This window comes from Saccostrea cucullata, unplaced genomic scaffold, assembly GCF_032062105.1.
Source record: "Saccostrea cucullata isolate Sc308-1 unplaced genomic scaffold, CSIRO_AGI_Scuc_v1 ctg902, whole genome shotgun sequence".
Taxonomy (NCBI): Eukaryota; Metazoa; Mollusca; class Bivalvia; order Ostreida; family Ostreidae; genus Saccostrea; species Saccostrea cuccullata.
This window is the reverse complement of record NW_026931814.1, coordinates 327,165-350,297: the sequence shown is the minus strand read 5'-3', so window position 1 is coordinate 350,297 and position 23,133 is coordinate 327,165. Positions and strand designations below refer to the sequence as shown.

Genomic DNA, 23,133 nt, shown 5'->3' with positions numbered 1-23,133 from the left:
ATACAAAGAAAAAAAAAGAATATTATATAATTTCAGATACTATATACATGTAAGTTTATCAAAGAAAGGATCTTCTTCAAAGAAGAAATAAAATGTATAAAATGAGAATAATAAAAAAAAAATTAAAATATAATGTATCTAAGGAGGAACAGGACCTTTAGCTGAAAAAATTCCTGTCAGTGATTTTTTTTTCGAATTTTTTATATTTCTAATTTAATGTGTTCTTAACATTTTAAAACGGTACTGTCATGGGATTTCTTGACTTATTTAAAAGATATCGCCCCACTAATACCGCCCTGTTTAGAGTTTGTATGGAGTTTAGATACTTCATATTTACGGGCCCATAACGGAGTCCACTGAGAATTCAAACACTACGTCTATGACGTCACTGACGTCAGACTGCAGGGTAAAGAGAAACAAATGTGTTGATTGGGCAACTTCACAATATCTAAATGATGGCAAGATCTTTAAAAATTTTATTTATAATAATTTCAAAAATTAAATGTTTAAATAAATGTTTAAAAAACAATTTTAGAATTTAGAATAAGATTACACAAGAACTGTTGATTTTAACAACGTTTAACACGTATATTATCACCGATTATGTAGTGATATTGTCTTTCCTGATATACTTTATTTTATCAAATAAAATATACCACATGACTTTGTCATATACAAATTTTAATTGAAAAATTCAAATTTTTGTAGAGGACAATATGTCTTTTTAGTCATATGACATGTGTCCTGTCTCCCCTTAAAAGAATAACAAGACAATGTCGTAATCTAATAACAGAAGAAAGCTCCTAAGTCTTATCTTGTTCTCTGGTACCTCCTGTTAAGGTTTTATATATAAAGTAGAACCATTACCTGAGATTGAAAGTGCTAAACATGCCGAAGTCTGTTTACTTCCCCATTGTGTTGGTAAGTCTGCAGAAAGTACACATGTTAAAAATAGTATTTCAACTATTAAGAAAGTGTTCATCTGCATGAGAAAATATTTTTGTCATGCTTGTAATGTTTATTTGAATCCCTGACCCTATTATCTGTATATATGTATAAAAACGTGAAATTCAACACATGACAGAATACAACATTTTAAACTCACTGGCGGTGACAGACCTTTTAGCCTAACTCGCTCTTTAAATCGCTCGGCAAAATTATTTATATTACTAGTATTATAAATATCATCTAGGATTCATTTGGAAGCAAAAAATGTCAAAGGTTTACAGAAAGATCACTGGGTTATTTGATAATCCATGAAGATTCATAAAATAATGAAAATCTGCAGCTGGTTTATTTTATTGAGGTCAGGGTTAACAATGATAATAATGATAAAAATCATAATAACAAGATGTGTTTGTGAAACACTATGCGCCCGGCGAAAAGAAAGATAAAAAAGCTACCGTAATTTTAGAATATAGGTCACAGTCAAGGTCGCAAGGTCAGGGTTAGGGTTCAAAAGTTATGGCGACAGACAGGCAAACATAAACAGACGGGACATAAACAATATACGCCCCGTATCTATCGATGCGGGCGCATAAAATGATAAATTCTGAATGCCTTCAGCATTCTGCCTTTGATACATGAATACCTATCACCTAAATGATGAGCACAGAAATCTTGTTAAGTATTCTTTGTTCTTTCTTACTTCTCAGTGCGTTTTCATCCACTGTCTTTTAATAATTGATGGAAGGCCACGATCTAAGAAGACATTTGTACCTATACACACAGAACCAGACGAGTCGTCGGGCTATCATTTCCTATATAATAAAGTGAGTGGCATTCAATACATTATAGGAGGGTATAGTTAGTTTCTTGCTCACCATGTGAACACACCCATAACACAATCCAATACCCAGAAATCCTGTTTTCGTGTTGTCATTTATTTCAAGGAGCATATTACTAGTATCTTAAATGTGATAAAAATAAATCTGAAATGGAGGAAAAACAAATAACTAAACAAGCAAGCAAATTTAGCCAAAAAATAAACAAGCGAACAAACAAAACTTTAATTAAGTACATATGATACGATAGCGAACAGTAATGTATGTGGAAGGTTATGGCACGCCAAATTCACAAAAATGAGATAATCATAGTTTCACAATTGATAAACTAGGTTTATCGACTGTAAACTATAGTTTACAAACCGTAAACTATAGTTAACGATTCGTTAAGTATAGTTTTCATCTGTAAAACTATATTTAACGGTTGTTAACTATAGTTTACGAATGTTAATTTAAGTTTATCTGTCTGTAATAAAGCGTTAACAATAGATTTTGTTGATAAACATAGATTCACGTTTGTAATCTATAGTTTACAATCGTAAACTATAGTTAAGAGTTGTTAATCATAGTTTCACAAATTGTGAAACTATATTTATCAGATCGTTAACTATAGTTAACGGTTTGTAAACTATAGTTTACAAATGTGAATCTATGTTTATCAGATAATCTATGTTTTGCAATCGCAAATGATTGTTTTCGGTGTAAAGTATAGTTTACGGTTGTGAAACATAGATTATCGCGTTAACTATGGTTTACAGATGTGAAATATAGATTAACGTTGTTAACTATAGTTTACGGTTTGTAAACTATAGTTTACAACCGATAAACCTAGTTTATCGATTGTGAAACTATGATTATCTCATTTTTGTGAATTTGGCGAGCCATAGAAGGTTATTGTTACAGCATTTTATCAGCATGAAAACGGGAGGGACCCACCATACAAGCATAACCTGCTGGCTGTACAACACGACTGCTGAGGAAGTACAACTGGTCCACACACCCGGCGGGATCAAGCTGGTCGAGGTAAAGCAACAGATAACTATTTATTTCTTTATATGCCCATTTTTGAGACAGATTTTTTTTTATCATATCCTTTCCTAAAAAAATATTTTAAACAGTTTGATGTATTAAAACTGACCTATGTGTGAAAATGGTACAGATCTTAGGAAATTCAATATACCTGGTACGTTCAAATGTCAAGAACCTCCACAAGACCACAAACTAAGAACAAACATAAGTTAAAATTTTGATTTTGAATAACTTAAGGTCTAATCAATAAATGTACATGCATTTTGCTGATTTGTAAAATACACAATTTTTTTTTTAAAAGCTATGGTTCATTGTCAAAACTTAAAAAAATATATATACTGATTTGAAATTTTGACAAGTCCCTTCTCAGTTTATTGTCTTAAATTAAGCCAGTAGTTTTGTTTGGAATACAATTGACGATTGCAGCTGAGGGTCATGCAGCTAGCCAGTACTCAGGTGGGCAGAGTGGTGGATATACAGGAAGCACACCAGACACTGAGTGCCCTTGACAACCGATTTCCAAACTTCTGTCATACGAAGAATAACTCCACAACAATCATCTGGTTGGAAGACAACTAAAAAGGGGGAAGGGGTCTGGGAAATTGTTCGTTCTTGTGTATTGAATCAAAAACCCCATGGCATGTGCACATAATAAAGTTAAAGAATTGGATTATCTTATTGTCCTTTCTGACATATTTTATTATTTCAAATAAAATCTGCATTTTAATTGAAAAATTCAAATTGTTATAGAGGACATTATACTAAACTAACAATGTAGAGGGAAGTGTATTTCACCTTCACTTTAGTACTGAATATAAGAAACAATGGAATAAATTTAATGAAAACATATCAATATATTGCAAGGGCTAAATGTAACATTTCACTTGTAGGCAATGACCTTAAATGAACAAAAAATAAAACAAAAACCTATGAATATTTTATTTCAGACTTCGGAAACTAAAAATTAGGGTTCAGTTGCCTAGGGGGAGTAAGCATCCCTGACATTTGGTTCACACTTGCCAAAAGTTCTATGTATTGATCTGGTAGATTGAGTAATCCGTAATTAAATCTAGTGTACACGTGTAAAATGGAAAAAAAAACCAATTTCAACTGGAAATAAAACCTTTTTTATGTTAAAAAAAGTTTACATCAAAATGGTTAATCATAGTAAGACCATTCCACATTTGTGCCTTAGACGTCAATGTCTCGCAAACAATGCTCCAAAGATAATTTAAGTCTTATCAGTGATTCCTCCTCTTATTAAAGTTTATCTAGATAGATAACACAACCTATATTTAGATTAAAGAAAAATGTCCAAATCTGGTTACCTCCCCATCTTGCTGGTAAGTCTGTCAAATGTAGATTTTAGTGCTTTAAATATATGAAATCTGTTTGCTGAAGTTGAAATTAAACACGTTTTTTCACTGATTTTATGATGAGCCTTTTCCATCATAACTAATGTTTATATAAATCGATACAATATGAAAATGAATACATAAATGCCAAAATTGTACTGTCACATCATATTGGTTTATTCTGCAACTATCAAATATAATAATTCATAAAAATATTTTTTCTAAATTTTCTACTGATTCATTAAAAATCTGCTCCTAAGTACAGCTTATTTTTTTGTTTTTGATGAAAATAACAGACGTCTATACAATCTTTGAAGAATTTTGCAAATAGGAAAATTTAAAAGTAAAAATTATTTTTCATTTTTAAAAATTTACAAACTAATTTTCATACTAACACTTACTCGAGCATAAAGACTCTTTTAAGTATTCTTTCTTACTTCTTTCTTACTTTTCAGTGCGTTTTCATCCACTGTTCTTTGATCACTGATGGACAACCACGATCTAAGAAGACATTTGTACCCATACAAATAGAACCAGATGAGTCTGCAGAATATAACTTCTTGTATAATAAAGTTAGTCATATTGATTTAAAGTGTAGTATTCCATCATGAAATTCTTTAAAATTTAATACCCAAATATAGGCAAAATTAAGCTTTATAATACCGGTAATAAAAAGTATTTGTTTACATGATACTGAAAATTTTATATAATTATCTAGAGGCATCAAAAATGAAAGATATCTCATATAAAGCTAGACAGCTATAGACAGAATGCTATGAACATACTGTTGCATGGAGTTTCTGTTACAGCATTTTATAAGTATGCGAGGTAGGCATCACCACGCGAGTTATACCTGCTGGCTGTACAACACGACTGCTGAAGAAGTACAACTGGTCCACACACCCGGCGGGATCAAGCTGGTCGAGGTAAAACAACATTTCATTATTATTTCTTGAAAAAAAAAATGAAAGGATTTTGATTTTTTTCATCAAATTCTTTTTATATGAATTATTGTTTGCACAAGAAATGCTGCATTTGTCTGCTGGTGCCTGAAACGATTTGAGACATAACCTACTTTCTCTCTCTCTCTCTCTCCAGGGCAGGAAGAACGGTAGATCCTAGAAAAACAAGATAAATGTCCGATGCCAACGATACTCGGCTTTTTTCTTCGAGTCGAAAAAACGACTTGAAGGAAAAGACCTAATGATGTGATGATCGCCATTATATCATTTGTCTTGTTAAAATAGGATTGAGACATTTTTTATGATTTCAGCTGAAAGTTATGCAGCTAGCAAGTTCTCAGGTGGGCAGAGTGGTCAGTACACCGGAAGCACACCGGACACTGAGTGCCCTTGACAACCGGTTTCCACGCTTTTGTCATACAACCAACAATGACACGAACATCATCTGGCTAGAAGATGTCTAAAAATGTATTTGAGAAGTTACTGGACAATGCTCATCCTATCGACTTTTTCTTGCAATAAAAATGTGAAAAAAACATTAAATATTTATGGTTACAAACTATAGTATTATTATGTATTACATCACAATCTTTATAGTTAGGAAGCAACTCATCAATTTCATATACATGTATTTAAAATGTTGAAGAACTTCTACAAAAAAGCCTATCCATGTAACCTTCAGTTCCACAATTAGACGTATAGATGATGTTTTTAAATTGATTATGTTCATTTTCAAGCTTTTCGAGCTTTGATTTGATACCTCCTTGATCTTTTTGGGGGTGTCCGTGTTGGTCCTGGTCTTGATTAGGACACTCTTCGTTACCTCAATGAACATGGAATAAAAGAAATAATACGTCCAATATCAATAAGGGGTATTATATGGACCAAAACAGCATTACTTCAAATTTTTAAGTGGGTTCGCACAGTAGATCATTTATCGGATACTAACAAAGTTGCAAAGTACTAATCCTTTCTTTCTAGATTGTTTTTCATTAAGCTTTCTCCATTCAAAATCATAAATTGACCTGTACAGGGTATTAAAAAGTATCAACTTTATTTTCTCAACTTTATAACTGCTATCTGGAGCCCCTTTTTCCGCGACGAATTATATTTTATCTACAACGATGTTGGTAGTTTTCAAATATGAGTGAATAAATATGACACCTTTTGAATAGTTTCAATAGTTCAGACACATTTTAATTGTAAGGAATACTGCATTATCTTTGATTTTTTAGACCCTATCACAGCTAAATTCGGCCAAGTTTGTGAGAATATGTTCTTTTAAGGCAAGAGAATGGGCGGGTTTTAGTACAATAGAGGAATATGTGTACCCGAGGAGACCTTATTTGGCTTTTGTTATTATTTTGCACATAGTCATTGTCCAATCCGATGACAAAACAACAAAACATGCTGGTTTACTACGTTTACATTTTATCACAGACATGTGGTTTAGGTCAATTTACCTGTTATCCTTTTCTACATTTCAAACTTTTATAATGGTCAGCCAAGGCTCTTTATACTTAAAAATATGCATGGATTTTTAGCATTTACAGTTTTTAGGTCAAGAAATGCACATGAAACTTGTATTCACTGATACTCGGGAATACGTGCAGATCTAGCGAATTGCTCACCAAACACGCTACAAAACTTTAAACTAATGTATATTTATCAATTGTTTGTAACTGTATATAAATTTTACTGTGATCTAAGAAATTGTACATATGTAGATCCGTGTCTAATATGTGACTCAAATGCATAAAAAATTATCGGAAAGCAGTTGATTCCATAGCATAGTGGTACTCACTCGTAACAAAATTTCATTTAGCTGATTGGTCTGTTAGAAAGTATCGCCAGTGCCTCGATTAACATATGAATTAATTCTTACGTCAGATAATATAGTTCCGTCAATCTGTTTATTATGGGAAAGGACAGCTAGATTTTACAATTAAAAAAATAGCATGTGAGCGCAGTTAGGTACATTTTCTTCTTTCACATATAGATAGATTTCAATGAAGGATATGGAGAAAACGAACAGTATTCAGTCTCAAAGTCCATAAATCAATACAAAATAAGAGCAGAGCAAACACGGACCCCCGAAAAATCAGAGGTGGGATCAGGTGCCATGAAGGAGTGAACATCCCCTGCCGACCGGTCACACCCGCCGTGTGCTCCTTGTCATGATCAGGAAATAGCGGAAAAAAATCCGTCGCCAATTCAGTGTATAAATAATGGACTAACAATTGGTATGAAAAAACGTCGGTCAGCATTTGATTTAATGATAAATTGTATTTGCTGACAAGGTCATTGTATCGACCATGATAGAACTTACGAAATGATGACTTTAAACGAGACTGTTGATATTCTTGTTTCATCAACTTGCTTGTCAATAATTAACCTCGTTTAAAAAATTGTTCATACGTAGAGTATGCTCCTGCGTATCGAATCAACTGAGATATATATATTTCGTATCCAGGTGATGAAGGTATATTGCTATATAAGTAAGGGAAGTTGACGATAGAAAAGTTAGTCATCACGTATCATATAGCTTGGTTGTAAGATTACCATTAGTGTCTTTTTCAAGTAATATATCGAAGTATGAAACAGAAGTATCGGACTCTGTAGTATCTTTTATCTCAAGCTAAACCGGGATATATCGTATCGACGCAGGAATGGAAATTACCATCATTAATTGACAATACGTCGTCGATATATCTAAATGTCGAGTTGAAGGCCACAGCAAGTGTTTTCTTCTTTTCACGCATAAGATTTTGCATGAATTCTGCTTCATATGAATATAAAAATAAGTATACTAATAACGGAGCGCAATTTGTACCCATGGGAATTCCAATAGATTGTTGGAATACCTGGTCTCCAAAAAACCACATAGATATTATCAATCAGAAACTCAAGCATCTTCTTGATGTCAACTTCAGAGTACTTATGTGTGCAATCAGAATCTGTTTTAACAAAATAATTTTGCAAATGACAAATGACGAGGTAAGTTAATTTACGAGTTCCGTTTTTATTGAAGAAGCAGCTGTCAATGATATCAAAATGCCTGGATTTTAATTTGTCGTGGGGAATTGCTGTGTATAAAGTTGAAAAGTCGTAAGTTTTTAAGCTTTTATTTTTGTAAAGTCTTGTGATTTCAAATTGTCCAAAAGTTCTTTCGAATTTTTTAGTATCCACATATGATTCACACCACTTCTTGAATATATAGTTGCACAGTACTCTTGAAGTTTGTCCTTCATTACTGTCAATATCTTAGTGAGGAGTAACGAAAGAGGCTTGATTGAACATTTACTGGAACCTGCAATGTATCTTTGTTTGTAAGGTTCTTATGAAGTTTCGGAATCCAATATATATTAGGTAGTTCAAATTCATTTTGGCTCTGTGGAATAATAAAAGTATTCAAAACTGACAGGTGATTTTGAAGAATTTCTTCCATATTAATGGAAGTATGAGTATAAGTAGGATTACCTTTTGTAGAATTAAATCCAAGTTCTTCTAGAATGCAATTTATATAATGAGCCTTACAACGAAGACAATGTTGTTACCTGTTTTTTCAGCAGGAACCAGTACGTACTGATCGTATAATCTATCTAATTCTTTTTTCACTTCTGGTTTATTGAACACAGAAGGAAAGATGGTTTTCATATTGCCCCTCAATCTTTTAATACATGACTATAACATGGATCTGATACATTTAATCCATTCTGACAATGTGTCAACGTCTTACTTTTCATATCTGGCCCATCGTCTGGCGTAATTTTCAACAGAATCCATAATATTTATGAAATTCCAACTCCAGTTGAAGGATCGGGCTTCCCTATACTTAGGACCTTTTAAAATAAGCGGTCTAAGGTCCTCATTACGAACTATATTTACGTCACCTGTAATAACGTGTCCAGCAGGACTATAGCTATAGGGCGAAGAAGAACATGAACACGAAGGAGGATTATGTTTCAGATAGTCGGTATCCAGGCCATGTAAAGTGTTTTTGTAATTGAAAAGTTTGGAAGCAATGGTCGATGTATATTTGAAGGAAATGCAAGGTGTAGTCTTTAACTTGAAATATGGGGTGGAATACAAGACTGGACCCTTTTGTGATTAAGAATTTTACTTATTTTAACCGCGTCAATTCCTTTATTGGCATATTGAAGTTTAAGGAAAAGACAGATTGTTTTAGCTGCATTTTCTTCCGTGAAACGTACGGTTTTAAAAAGCCTATGATATGCAATATCCATAATAACAGATCTGAGCCTATATTCTGGTGACGAGGAATCTAAAATTGGATGTTCGTTGGCCTTTTCAAGAAGACTATTTAAAAGTTTCAAAGGGACAGAGTAAAGTTTTGTTCGAATATGATGTAGACCTAACTGTTGATTTACATAAGGTAGTAATGAATCAAAGGAGACGTCGTGTATTGCAGATTTATTGTACGAACGATGCCCATGACTACACTTACGTCTCTGAGTATGGTTAAAACTAGTCCCATCACATTTACATTATTACACTGTGGACTGGAAAGATTTCCTACACTATCGACATTGTCATTACATCCATAGGGAAAGGCTGTCCCTAGTTTTCTAATCCAAAATTCAATTACAAACTGATTAACTGTCTGTTAAATACTAATATAAGTGTAAGTAAATGGAATAAAGATGTATCACCAATGTGTGAGTTATGTAATGTATCAGAAGATAGTGAACATCTTTTATTTTCTTGTACAATTACAACATATTTGTGGAGGAAAATTCGTATATTTTTAAAATTTAATGTTTCATGGAAACGTATTATGTTGGGATTTTTTGGTGATTTATCAGAGAAAACATGTATTTTGAATAATCTTATCTCATTTATTTGTTTTACAATCTATAAATATAAAATGAAGAGTCGATTCAATAATGAAGGAATGTCAGAAGAAAATTTGAAATCTTGGCTTGTTTTACAAAATTCTATTGTGAAAAAAACTGGTAAAATAAGAAACAACATGTACAATGACTTAGCAAATTGTTTATGAAAAAAATTATGGTGTAGACAATGACATATCCAACACATGAAGAAACCAGTCTTCATGTGTGGTAGCTAGGGGTCCTCATTATGGACAGTGCTGGTGTTGAGTAGGACTCCCTTTGCTACCTGGATTCAATATTTATTTATTTCTCCATATGTATTATACATTCTATGTTTATACGCTCTTAGACTAATTGCATTAAATTGAACAGATAAATTTGTGAATGTTATAAAAGAAAACAAAATGCATGTTACATACCTATGATACGTATGATATATTTATATATTTTTCCTTTCTTCTCTATAGAAGTAATATAACTACTGAACAGATAAATTTATGAATGTTATAAAAGAAAACAAAATGCTTGTTATATACCAATGACACGTATGATATATTTATATATTTTTCTTTTCTTCTCTATAGAAGTAATATAACTACTCTGATATGAACATAAAAAGCATTAATTGTGATGTATGTTACAATTTATATCCACTATGTTGTATATTGCATATGCTTTTAATAAAAAAAAAAAAAAAAAAAATCCAAAATTCTTCTCGTTGCCTACGCATTGGCGGATCCAGAGGGGGGGTTCCGGGGGTTGGAACCCCCCCCTTTATTTTTTTGCCAAGTGGGGAGAGAGAGAGAAAGAAAGAGAGAGGGGGATAAAACGTTTTCCGAGAATAAATATTTGTACGTCTAACTTATGTATTGAATAGATAGAGTCTCACACATTTAGTTTCCTCCACTCACCTTCACTTTTACTTTTTTATGAGAGAATGGTAGAAAATATTCTACTTATTTTATATACCAGATATGATATGTAACATGCGAGGTTTAATTTGATATTAGATTCCCGCGATCTGAGGCTGTGTTGGCTATATAATATATGTACCGTTTTTGATCATATATCTTTTGAAGGAACTAACTTGTAACTCTTTGTTTACACCCCATCCGCATCCCACCCAAATTTTTTTTTTTCAAATTCTAAAAGAAAATTCTTTATACTCTTCAGAAATGCTGCAAATCCATTTAATTTAAGGCTTCAGTAGTTTTTGAAATGTGTTCGTTTTTTTTAATTCGCACTGGGGGTACAGTACCTTTTCAAAGAAAAAAAAAGACGTAAAACAAAGTTATTATTTTCTTTCCATACGTGTGTGTGAATCTTTGCTTGAGAGTGTGTAAGGGGGGGGGGGGGTTAAAGGGGCACAACCCTGGAACCCCCCATTTCAAAAATTGCAGGATCCGTCCCTGCTACGGAATGTACTCAGCGACGGACTATTTGTGTGGTGATAAATCGTTTCGAGAATTCTAACTTTCATTGATAAAATAGAATAACTTTCATTGATAAAATAGAATGATCAGAAATAGAATAAAATACAGTGACCATCCAAAGGAGAAAATTAAATTGTACCTAACTGCGCTCGTATATTTTAAGGGCTTGAAAGAGTGGGGCGGGGTTAAAATGCAATGGGAGTTAGATGTAAACATGATAGTCCTACCCCAATAAAAAGATCTATATCTTTCAAATCACGTTTCTATTTTCTTTAGAATAGTATTCTTCAAAGGTGCACTGTTACAACGCACTTTGAAAAATTACGCACTTTGAAAATTTTTTTCAAAATGCGTTAAAATTTGGGACCAAGCTAACGCACTTTGAAAAAAAAAAATTTTTTCAAAGTGCGTTAATATCGACCATATTAACGCACTTTGAAAAAAATGTAAAGATTGATCAATATTCCTTCAAATAATCGGTATGATAAATAACAGATCCTGGTTTGATAACTTTTTTTATGATAAAGTCACTGTAGGACCTGAGATACTGACGTTTTAAAAATAAAGGTTTTGATAAAATAAAAGGGAAAATTAAAGGGTCTTGAAAAAAAGAATGACGATTGTTTAAGTTCATTAATTCGTTTCTTTCTTTTTTTTTATTCTAGTCTTTCATAAGTAGATGTAAAGGTGTATAGGGGGCACTAACAGAGGACAGCTTCAAGCAACTTAGCATTTATCATAATAAAAAGGGGCCAATTTGATTGTTCAAAACTATAAAATTCTTTCTCTCTCATACATTTTACTGTACTTAAAAATTTCTAGTTTTCATCTGTTTTAATTAACTCATTTATTATTGAAAGTTTTTAAAGTCATGCCAGTTAGGTTAATACATAATTATACGAGTGAATGCTTTGAGTATAGCATAGACATCGAGACTGGCGAAGGGCCAGGGGAGGGGATGGGGGGGGGGGGGGCTAAGCCCCACACTTAATTATGTAATAATGGAGAATTGGAAATATATTGTATATCTGTTGGTGTATATCAGTATGGGATTCAGGCAGATGGACACTAGGGGTTCCACCCCCCGCAGACTCTCACCTCTCGTCATTATGTATTTTTGTTTATATAAACTGATGAGCCACATGGCTTAAAGTTATTGAATAAAGAATTATATTTTGGAAAGATATATACATCGTATAAGCATTGAAAATGCAGCGTACCCTTTTTAGGTTTATTGCTCCCCTCCTCCCTTTGTTACCGACACCTATGTATTGGAAAGATAAAGATTTGGACTTAGGGATCTTATACCCGTCTTCTCCTCTTTTCGACGGAAGTAAAATCAATTCATTTTTGAGGTTAGGGTTAGGTTTAGTTTTTTGAAAGATAAATAACAAAGAAAATCTTTCCATGACTAAAATATGATTTTTTTTTCAAAGTGCGTTAAGTGCCTCCATGGTAAAATATATTGATGTAGACTCTTAACGCACTTTGAAATTTTTTTTCAAAGTGCGTTGAGTCGGTCCCAAATTTAACGCACTTTGAAAATTTTTTTTCAAAGTGCGTTGATTTTGTCCCAATTTTAACGCACTTTGAAAAAATTTTTCAAAGTGCGTAATTTTTTCAAAGTGCGTTGCCACAGTGCACATAACAGTGTTTAGTAACATACAACAATTTGAGTAAAATTGAGACATTTAAATTTTTGTCAATTTACCGCAAGTCCAGTCACCCCATCCTTTGAAACCACTGGAATAAATAACGATATCATGTATAATTTTCCTTTGCTCTGTCCTCTACCAAATTATTTTTCTTAATTTGTACAGGACAATTTTGTCATATATACATTTTTGATAAAAAGAATGGAGAATGGCAAACTCCCACTAAATGAATACAAAGTAGTTTGTGCTCATTTTATGGTTTCTGTTCTGCTTGAGTGAAAAAGCTGAGTTTTTAATTACTATATATCTGAAATAATTGAACAATGAACGTTTCTACGAAAGCCATGAAGGGACACGTTGATTTTTCAAAAAAGTAAAAATTAATTTGAGATCTCGAATTACACAATCCGTTCCCACAGATTACCTATTCGTTCCCTCGATTTATAATTCGAGATCTCGAAATACACAATCCGTTCCCATGGATTATCAATTCGTTCTCACAGATTATCAATTCGTTCCCTCAAAAAATACAATCCGTTATCTCGGATTGTAATTCATTCTCTCAGTTTAAACAATTCGTTCCCTCGGAATGTAAACCCTTCTGACGATTTCATTGATATCAGCTATCTGTCCATATCGGATATGGCAATACGTGTTTAATGAATAGAATATTGTAGGTATTTAGATCCTACATTTTAATACATATTACGGTCCAAAATGAGAAAATAACATGAACCTGACTCAAATCTATATTCTAGTACTGATATTTATATAAAAAAAGTCCTGGGTTTTGTTTTACGTGTATATTATAATAATTGAAAGTCCTATACATTAAAAGTAAATATGGCTCCTGTGTAATTGTTTTTTATCTAAATAAAATATACATTGAATTAGTTATAAAAGAGGTTCGGAACGACTGCGTTTGCTGAAACAAAATACATAAATCGCATTAATTGATTCAAATTGTTGGATTTGAATGTATCCAACATTACATAATTATATACATATATACATGTAATAAATTCGCGAGCACTGATTGCCAAAATCATAAGACTGATATTACAAATCGAGATCTCGAATTTATAATCCGTGGGATCGGATTGTGTAATTCGAGATCTCGAATTATAAACCGAGGGAACGAATTGATAATCCGTGGGATCGAAATGTGTAAATCGAGATCTCGAATTATAAACCGAGGGAACGAATTGATAATCCGTGGGAACGGATTGTGTAATTCGAGATCTCAAATTAATTTTTACTTTTCTGAAAAATCAACGTGTCCCTTCATGGCTTTCGTTTCTACGAAAGCCATGAAGGGACACGTCGATTTTTCAAAAAAGTAAATATTAATTTGAGATCTCGAATTTCTCAATCCGTTCCCACGGATTATCAATTCGTTCTCTCGGTTTATAATTCGAGATCTCGAATTACACAATCCGATCCCACGGATTACTAATTCGTTCCCTCGATTTATAATTCGAGATCTCGAATTACACAATCCGATCCCACGGATTAATAATAATTCGAGATCTCGATTTTTAACATCAGTATTATGAATTTGGCAATCAGTGCGCGCGAATTTTATTAAATGTATATATGTATACATGTAATGTTGGATACACTCAAATCCAACTATTTGAATCAATTAATGCGATTCATGTAATTTGTTTTAGCAACCGTGGTCGTTCCGAACCTCTTTTATAACTAATTCAACGTATATTTATTCAGATAAAAATATTTACACAGGAGTCATATTTACTTTTACTATATAGGACTTTCAATTATTCTAATATAAACGTAAAACAAAACCCAGGACTTTTTTGTATAAATATCAGTTCTAGAATATGGATTTGAGTCATGTTCATGTAATTTTCTCATTTTGGACGGTAATATGTAACTAAAGGTAGGATGTAAACAACTACAATATTTTATTCATTAAAACACGTAATGCCATATCCGATACTAGTATGTACAGATAGCTGAGTGAATGAAATCATGAGAAGGGTTAACATTCCGAGGGAACAAATTGTTTAAACCGAGAGAATGAATTACAATCCGAGATAACGGATTGTGTTATTTGAGGGAACGAATTGATAATCTGTGAGAACGAATTAATAATCCATGGGAACGGATTGTGTATTTCGAGATCTCGAATTATAAATCGAGGGAACGGATTGTGTAATTCGAGATCTCAAATTAATTTTTACTTTTTTGAAAAATCGACGTGTCCCTTCATGGCTTTCGTACGTTTCTGCTCAGCTCCTGGACTTTATTTCTGAATTAATCCACATGGTATCATTTACTCTTTATATTAACAATATTTTACAGTCATTATTTCAATAACAGCCACAAGCCGTGTTTAGACGGATTTTAAAGCTATAGCTAAACCAGAACTCATACAGAGAACTGCAGCTATGTTTGTCAGTCTCGTGTTGATGATGTTTGTTTTCCTTGCGTCAAATAATGCCGAGGACATAAAATCTAACGAGGTAAGGGATACATGGTACGAGTAAATCATTTCGAGATATCCAATGCGCATCTCAATTCTAAAGCCCTGACCACGCGAAGTAGAACATTAATATTAGCTGCTTGTATTTTAAAGATTTTCCTAAATTAAAATTTCATTAACTACCATTTAAAATTTCAATTGTACACCTACAGGACAGATCCAAAGAAGATTCATCTGAGGAGGTAACTATGTTTTCAAATGTATCTTTTTATAGGCATTGTAATCTGATCTAGCATTTTAAATAGCAATTACACCCAAACTCCCAAATGTTTGATATTGTTAATTAGAGTATTTTATAAAGAAGTACGAAAGCCGGATAGGCTCATTTCTGAGAAGATGAAAAAAAATTTAACTCGTTATAACGAGTTAATTATCTCGTTATAACGAGTTAGTATCTCGCTATAACGAGTTAATTATCTCGTTATAACGAGTTAGTTATCTCGTTATAACGAGTTAATTATCTCGTTATAACGAGTTAATTATCTCGTTATAACGAGTTAGTATCACGTTATAACGACTTAGTTATCTCGTTATAACGAGTTAGTTTTCTCGTTATAAGGAGTTAGTTATCTCGTTATAACGAGTTAATTATCTCGTTATAACGAGTTAGTATCACGTTATAACGACTTAGTTATCTCGTTATAACGAGTTAGTTTTCTCGTTATAACGAGTTAGTATCTCGCTATAACGAGTTAATTATCTCGTTATAACGAGTTAGTTATCTCGTTATAACGAATTAATTATCTCGTTATAACGAGTTAATATCTCGTTATAACGATTTAGTTATCTCGTTATAACGACTTAGTTTTCTCGTTATCACGAGTTAATTATCTCATCATAACGAGTTAATTTTTCTCGTTATAACGAGTTAAACACTGGTCTTAAGTTGATATATTTAAATGATAGGAAGTATAGCATATCAAACCGAGTCGATCAAGTTTGTTTAAAGTGTGTATGATAAAGATTTTGTTGAAAAACAACAAACTAGTATTTTTTGTTTTTCGAGGGGTTGTGCCTTTGATTGTAGTTCGTTTATGTATAAACGATGCAGTTGTTTTGTATTGTTTACCTAAAAGACCGAAGACAAATACATGTATACGAAAACTTATGACTGCCTCGTGATGTTGTGTTGGCAGTACCCCCCGAATTTTACGCCCATGACCTAACTGCTGATGTTTCCATATCCCCCTTCTTCAAAACATTTTTGTGTATATGATATATGTTGCATTAATGCCTGCGTTAGGCTGCTATTATAATGTATTAATTTAGATTCTTAGACATTGATTATGAAAGCTAATAAATCATCCAAAACATATTAAAAAAATGTCTTTTATCGGAGAAAGTTGTCATACCATAAATTGCCAAACTTTGAAGCAAGTACATTTGGAAATATATTTTTTTTAATATTATGTCCTTGGACACGTTCACGTATAAATGTGTAAATGTGTTCAAATAAAGATTGCTATACTTATCAATGGCATTGAAACTACAGCCATTTTTAATTCCTATATTGCTATTAAATTTGGAAATAAAGGGGAAACTTATCATTTCGTTATAACGAGATAATTATCTCGTTATAACGAGTTAACTAACTCGTTATAACGAGATAATTAACTCGTTATAACGAAATAACTAACTCGTTATAACGAGATAACTAAATCGTTATAACGAGATAACTAATTCGTTATAACGAGTTATTTATCTCGTTATAACGAGATAATGAACTCGTTATAACGAAATAACTAACTCGTTATAACGAGATAATTAACTCGTTATAACGAGATAATTAATTCGTTATAACGAGATAACAAAATCGTTATAACGAGATAACTTATTCGTTAAAACGAGTTATTTATCTCGTTATAACGAGGTAATTAACTCGTTATAACGAGATAATTAACTCGTCATAACGAGATAATTAACTTGTTATAACGAAATAACTAACTCGTTATAACGAGATACTAACTCGTTATAACGAGATAAGTAATTCGTAATAACGAGATAAAACTAAGTCGTTATAACGAGATAATTAACTCGTTATAACGAGATACTAATTCGTTATAACGAGACTAACTCGTTATAACGAGATACTAACTTGTTATAACGAGATAATTAACTCGTTATAACGAGTTAAATATTTTTTTATCTTTTCAGAAATGAGCCTATCCGGCTTTCGTAAAGAAGGAGCTAACGGGATGAAAACTTTTTATACCAAACACAAACATAAAATAGTTTTCATCTTATATCAATATTCATCATTATTCATTCATTTAATTTATATAAATACGTATTCAGTTTTCAAACACTGAAGTTCTAGTCATGTTCTTTAATTTTAATCCCAAGGTATGGGGATTTTACATACATGGCTGAAAAATTGCCGACAATATGCAATCAATCATTCATACATAATTTATTTTGGATCTGACCGTACTGTGGCGTACATATACAAACTGGTAAATTGGTAAAAATAAAGAATTGAATCGTACTGATATACAATTTTTTTCCCTTCCTGTTTACCTTAGAGATTCTAATTTCTGTGATTGTACTTTCAGATAGATAAACTTTGGATAAAGTACGGAGAATTGAAGGCCGACGTTGAGGCATTAAAAGCAAAACATCAAAAAAATAAATTGGTAAAACTCTTCTTTAAATATTTACAGATGTTTCTAAAGCATACCAGATTTGCGTTTTCACTATTAGCTTCTGTATGTATAGGATTTATTTTTTTTAATTTGAGTAGGATTCATCATGCGAAGATTCCTCGGAAGAGGTAAGGACGGGAGTTTTATTTTTCCTTTTTGCATGGTCGTAAAGGGGTTGATGGTGTGTGGATGCTTCCCACAATTTTTCAATGTTTGATTGTGCTCCACCACCATCCATCTAAAATTGCTTCGTACAGGTCTTTTTTTTAGACCAACAGTCATTGTAAATTAAAATGTTTCATTAAATACTAAAGAGTGAAGAGAATGGAAAATCAGAAGATAGTACAGAGACAAACAAACAAGATGAGGTATGATATCGATTTCTTTAGATATTAAATATCTATATACATATCCTAGAAATATTCAAACTAGGAACAGCATAATCCAGGGAAAAAGATAAAATAAATGAATAGGTTGAAGATAATTAACAGACTGATCTCAAAAATCTGTGTAGAGTACTTCAACACGAACCCCTAAAATCCAGAAGTTGGATCAAAAAGTACTTCACAACAAAGTCACAGATAATGGGATTACTCGTACTCAAAAACGATTTCTGAATCTGCGAGGAAAGACTTTTTATTGAATTTTTTTGTGTATTTTTACTGTATAAGAGAACACCCCGTTAACATAAGCCAGAGAAATAAAGTTTGTTAAAGTTTGTATATTTTATTTTAATAAGACGTTTAATATTTGTCTTGCATTACGTACATTTATACAATTTCGCATATGTAGGATACACTAAAGAGGCTTTTCTTTGCAAATATCATTAGACACCAAAATGAAACCCTCGAGGAGAAGGTAAGATTATATTCCTTTTATACATGTATATCACTGAATAAAAAAAATTATGAAAAATTATTTTTAGAAAAAATACACCAGAAGGTTTTATTATATTATTGTTTTGGTTTTCATTATGAATACACAAGTATGTCAAGCAGAAAGTGCTAAGAATAAAACATTACATTTACATGAAATATTTGGAGACAGAGAACAGTATGCAGGTTTAAAAAGTCCACGAAACACTTTAAATCAGAAGAAACGCAAAAACGGACCTCTAAAACATCGGAGGTCAGATAAGGTGCCATGGAGGTGTAAGCATAACCTGCCGAAAGGTCACACCCATCGTGTAATTCTAGTCGTAATCGGGATATAACGGATAATTCCTTCGACAATTTAGTGTGTAAATAATGGTCTTTACAATAAGTACCGGTATGAAAAAGTCAGTCAGTATTTGACTTGATGATTAAGTGCATTTGCTGACAAGATCGTTACATCAATCTTAGAACTTACGAAATGATGACTTTAAACGAGACTGCTGATATTCTTTCATCAACTTGTTTCTGTCTCGTTTTAGAAATTGTTACTTAGAACTTGCTTTTACGCGTCCAATCAACTGAGAGATATAAACTCCGTACGAAGGTGATAAGGGTATATTGCTTCTTAGATAAGAGAAGTTGACGTTTGAAAAGTTGTGCCATCATTTATCATTTAAATTGAATTGTAATGTTACTATGAACGTCTTTTCTGTTAAATATCCAGATATACATGCATCAATACAAACTTCAACCTCAACTGAAAATCAACTTATATATTGTGATCTTTATGTTAAAGGACGAGGAAGGGTTTTCTACCTTTCCGTTCGAAGTAACATCTGTCCAAGTTTCCAGGACTAGCACCGAATACAGTGCGTGTACTGCTCATATTGAGGCACCCGAGGGGACTTTTTTTGTATGCAGCTGGACAGATCTTCTGGAGGGTATAACTCCGGGTATGTATGTCAAATATTCATGACTCCGGGTATATATGTCAAATATTCATGACTCCGAGTATATATGTCAAATATTCATGACTCCGGGTATAAATGTCAATTATTCATGACTCCGGGTATATACGTCAAATATTCATGACTCCGGGTATATATATATGTCAAATATTCATGACTCCGGGTATATATATATATGTCAAATATTCATGACTCCGGGTATATATGTCAATTATTCATGACTCCTGGTATATTTGTCAATTATTCATGACTCCGGGTATATATGTCAAATATTCATGACACCGGGTATGTATGTCAAATATTCATGACTCCGGGTATATATGTCAAATATTCATGACTCCGGGTATATATATCAAGTATTCAAGACCCCGGGTATATATGTCAATTATACATGACTGCGGGTATAAATGTCAATTATTCAAGACTCCGGGTATATATGTCAAATATTCATGACACCGGGTATGTATGTCAAATATTCATGACTCATGACAAAAATATGTGCGGTTTCCAGATCTAATTTTGATATGTAAATGCAAAGCTCTTGTTTGTTCAGTGGCTATAATATCACATGTTATTGTACAATGTGTGGTAATTTTTAAATTTGTGAGAATGGTATATAATTATATGTTATATTTTCAACAGTTTCTCTACTGGCCATTAACGAATATTCAACCATACCAAATCCAAAACTATTCAGAGTTGATGGGAAATATAATGTCACCTGCTACTCAACAGCATCGTTTCTATTCATGACGGCCTACGTCGACCAAAGAAAATCTGTTTCAGTAGTTTGCGATATGGGAACCGAGGGCACAAACAGCGAATTTGAGACAACATTTATGAAGTATAAAACAAATGAAAGAATGGTTGAAAATGAAATGACTAAGACACATGTTGATTTTAAACTTTTACAAAAGGCGGGAAATAACGGAGGAGATGTAGAATATAGCAGCACATTGTACTGGATTAATGGAAGTGTTTACTTAAATGACTTAAATGGCAGAAATAGAATACCTGAGGAAAAAATTAATTATATTACATCGACAAATAGCAATTCAATAACAAGAGTTACCTTTGAAACGAAAACGAACAATGTTGCAAATTTGCGAGGCAATATGAATGTTTATATGAGTTTTCGGCCTACAAAGAATATGTCACATGGAATAAGATATAGGATGAGCATGCCCGCAGAAAATTCCCTCATTTATGCCATCCTGAAAGGAGAAATGGCCTTTAAGGAGATATCCTCCTCTAATTTCGTGTACGGTAAAGTTGGCTCTGTTACATGCCGGGTTGTAGGAAATCCTTTGCCATATATAGAGATTGTGAAAAACAACGGCAACCAACAAGAAAAACTGACTTTGTCCTATACATATTATAATGGGATATATCTTACGGCATCTAAAGTATGGAACAAAGTGGATAACGATGTTGCTGGAAATTATACATGTAAGGCCATTTCCGGTCAGGAGATTTTACAGACCACTTTTAAAATCGATGTGGCCCCTGTGGCGTCAATAGAGAATACAGCTATTAGTAAAAATGGAAATGTTGTGAGTATGTTTAAAAATTGTTTTAACTTATGTGTCCCAGTGTCAAAAGATGGAAATAAAATAAGTATGATAAGGTACGTATTTTGGGAAAAAAGCATGGCGTCTGAGGTGTGTGCCATGCTTGTATTTTAGAGTAACAGTGAAATCAAAACTTAAACGGTTTTGGGACTAGATACTCGAGCTTGGGGAGAGGAATATACTGCTGTGCTTTGGAAGTAGTGATATTCTTTGCCAAATATGACTAAAAAAGCACAAATTTACAAAAAAGTTAAAAAACGGATCAGTATTGCTCAACAGTCAACAATAGAAATGATATAATTGTTGTTTTCCGCATGCATTGAAAAACTAAATGGCCCTTTTCACAAAAACATCTTACGAGTAAGACAATAAGATTTTGGTGATCTATTCGTTAGAGATATTGAAAAGATTGACTTATTCGTAACATAATTTGTGAAAAAATCCACAGGGATTTGACACAATGTCTTAGTATCTAATAATAGAATCTTACGTAAACACTTCGTATTACTTTTTTTTTTGTCTTCAGGTGACGGTTACCATTCAGGCATCGTCTTCTGGAAATGGAGACATAATTATGATGTGTACTGAAGAAAACTCTGAGGGGACATTATTGTTATCAGAGCGTTATAAACAGGATGTTCCTCAATATGAGGGAATCGAGGATAGTCTAGACAGTAGGCTAGATTATTACAGATCAATGGTTATTGGGTTTTCTAAATCTCGACGGACGACTACTGATAACGTAACACAAATGACATTCACCATTGTCTTAGATCCTACGATGGAAATAAATCCACCATCCCAAATGGCATGCACGACATCGGATCCTGTCGTTCCTATACCTGTGAAATGGGTCCTAGTGCCTCTTAACATCACTGCAGAAAATTAGTTATAGGATGTGTGTTTAGAACACAAATGTAAGGGACAAATGCGTCTTTTTACAGCCCTCTTAAAGGCCTTGATAAATGTAATATGATTTAGGGATTTTAAGTTTTGAATTTATATTTTTTAAAAAGGGATACAAAAAAAAAAAACAGTTTAACTTAATGTGTACAAAGATGGCTCAGTTCATGATGTAGTGTTCCTTTTATCATACAAAAAATTGTTTAAAATTGTATAAATTTGTATTTTAATGATTTTGTTTATTTGTTTACTATTATATATATTTGGGTAATATGAAAACCATCTATCCTTCTGTGTTCAACAACTCAGAAGTGAAAAAAGAGTTAGATTACATGATCAGTACGTACTGGTCCCTTGTCACAAAGCAGATTACAACATTGTCTTCGTTTGTTAGGCTCATTATATAAACTGTATTTTAGAAGAACTTGTATTTAAATCTACAAGTGGTAAACCAACTTATACTCATAGGTCCCGTCTAAAGAAGAAATTCTTTAAAATCATGTGTCAGTTTTGAATATTTTTGATATCCCAAAGAACCAAATTGAATTTGAACTTCTATATCTGTATTGGATTCCAAAACTAAGTATTCCT

General features: G+C 32.6%; 2 protein-coding genes across 2 annotated transcripts; both read left to right on the top strand.

The window, feature by feature from the left end:
• The first annotated feature begins 864 nt into the window (after positions 1–864).
• On the top strand, positions 865–5,594 carry LOC134233599 (uncharacterized). The gene is made up of 4 exons (XM_062715583.1): positions 865–921; positions 4,624–4,740; positions 4,978–5,094; positions 5,442–5,594. The coding sequence occupies exons 1-4, from the start codon at positions 889–891 to the stop codon at positions 5,592–5,594; spliced, it is 420 nt and encodes a 139-aa protein (XP_062571567.1). The 5' UTR covers positions 865–888.
• Positions 5,595–15,448: 9,854 nt separating this feature from the next.
• On the top strand, positions 15,449–22,772 carry LOC134233597 (uncharacterized). The gene is made up of 9 exons (XM_062715582.1): positions 15,449–15,563; positions 15,736–15,765; positions 18,136–18,216; positions 18,324–18,353; positions 18,540–18,593; positions 19,018–19,083; positions 19,897–20,053; positions 20,711–21,621; positions 22,166–22,772. The coding sequence occupies exons 1-9, from the start codon at positions 15,489–15,491 to the stop codon at positions 22,526–22,528; spliced, it is 1,767 nt and encodes a 588-aa protein (XP_062571566.1). The 5' UTR covers positions 15,449–15,488; the 3' UTR covers positions 22,529–22,772.
• The last annotated feature ends 361 nt before the right edge of the window (positions 22,773–23,133 follow it).

Coding starts and splice junctions, on each gene's coding strand:
- LOC134233597 (XM_062715582.1), top strand. CDS start 15,489: ATGTTTGTCAGTCTCGTGTTGATGATGTTTGTTTTCCTTGCGTCAAAT. Junction 18,217..18,323: donor AACATCAAAAAAATAAATTG/GTAAAACTCTTC, acceptor TAATTTGAGTAG/GATTCATCATGCGAAGATTC. Junction 20,054..20,710: donor TCTGGAGGGTATAACTCCGG/GTATGTATGTCA, acceptor TATTTTCAACAG/TTTCTCTACTGGCCATTAAC.
- LOC134233599 (XM_062715583.1), top strand. CDS start 889: ATGCCGAAGTCTGTTTACTTCCCCATTGTGTTG. Junction 922..4,623: donor TTTACTTCCCCATTGTGTTG/GTAAGTCTGCAG, acceptor CTTACTTTTCAG/TGCGTTTTCATCCACTGTTC. Junction 5,095..5,441: donor GCGGGATCAAGCTGGTCGAG/GTAAAACAACAT, acceptor TTATGATTTCAG/CTGAAAGTTATGCAGCTAGC.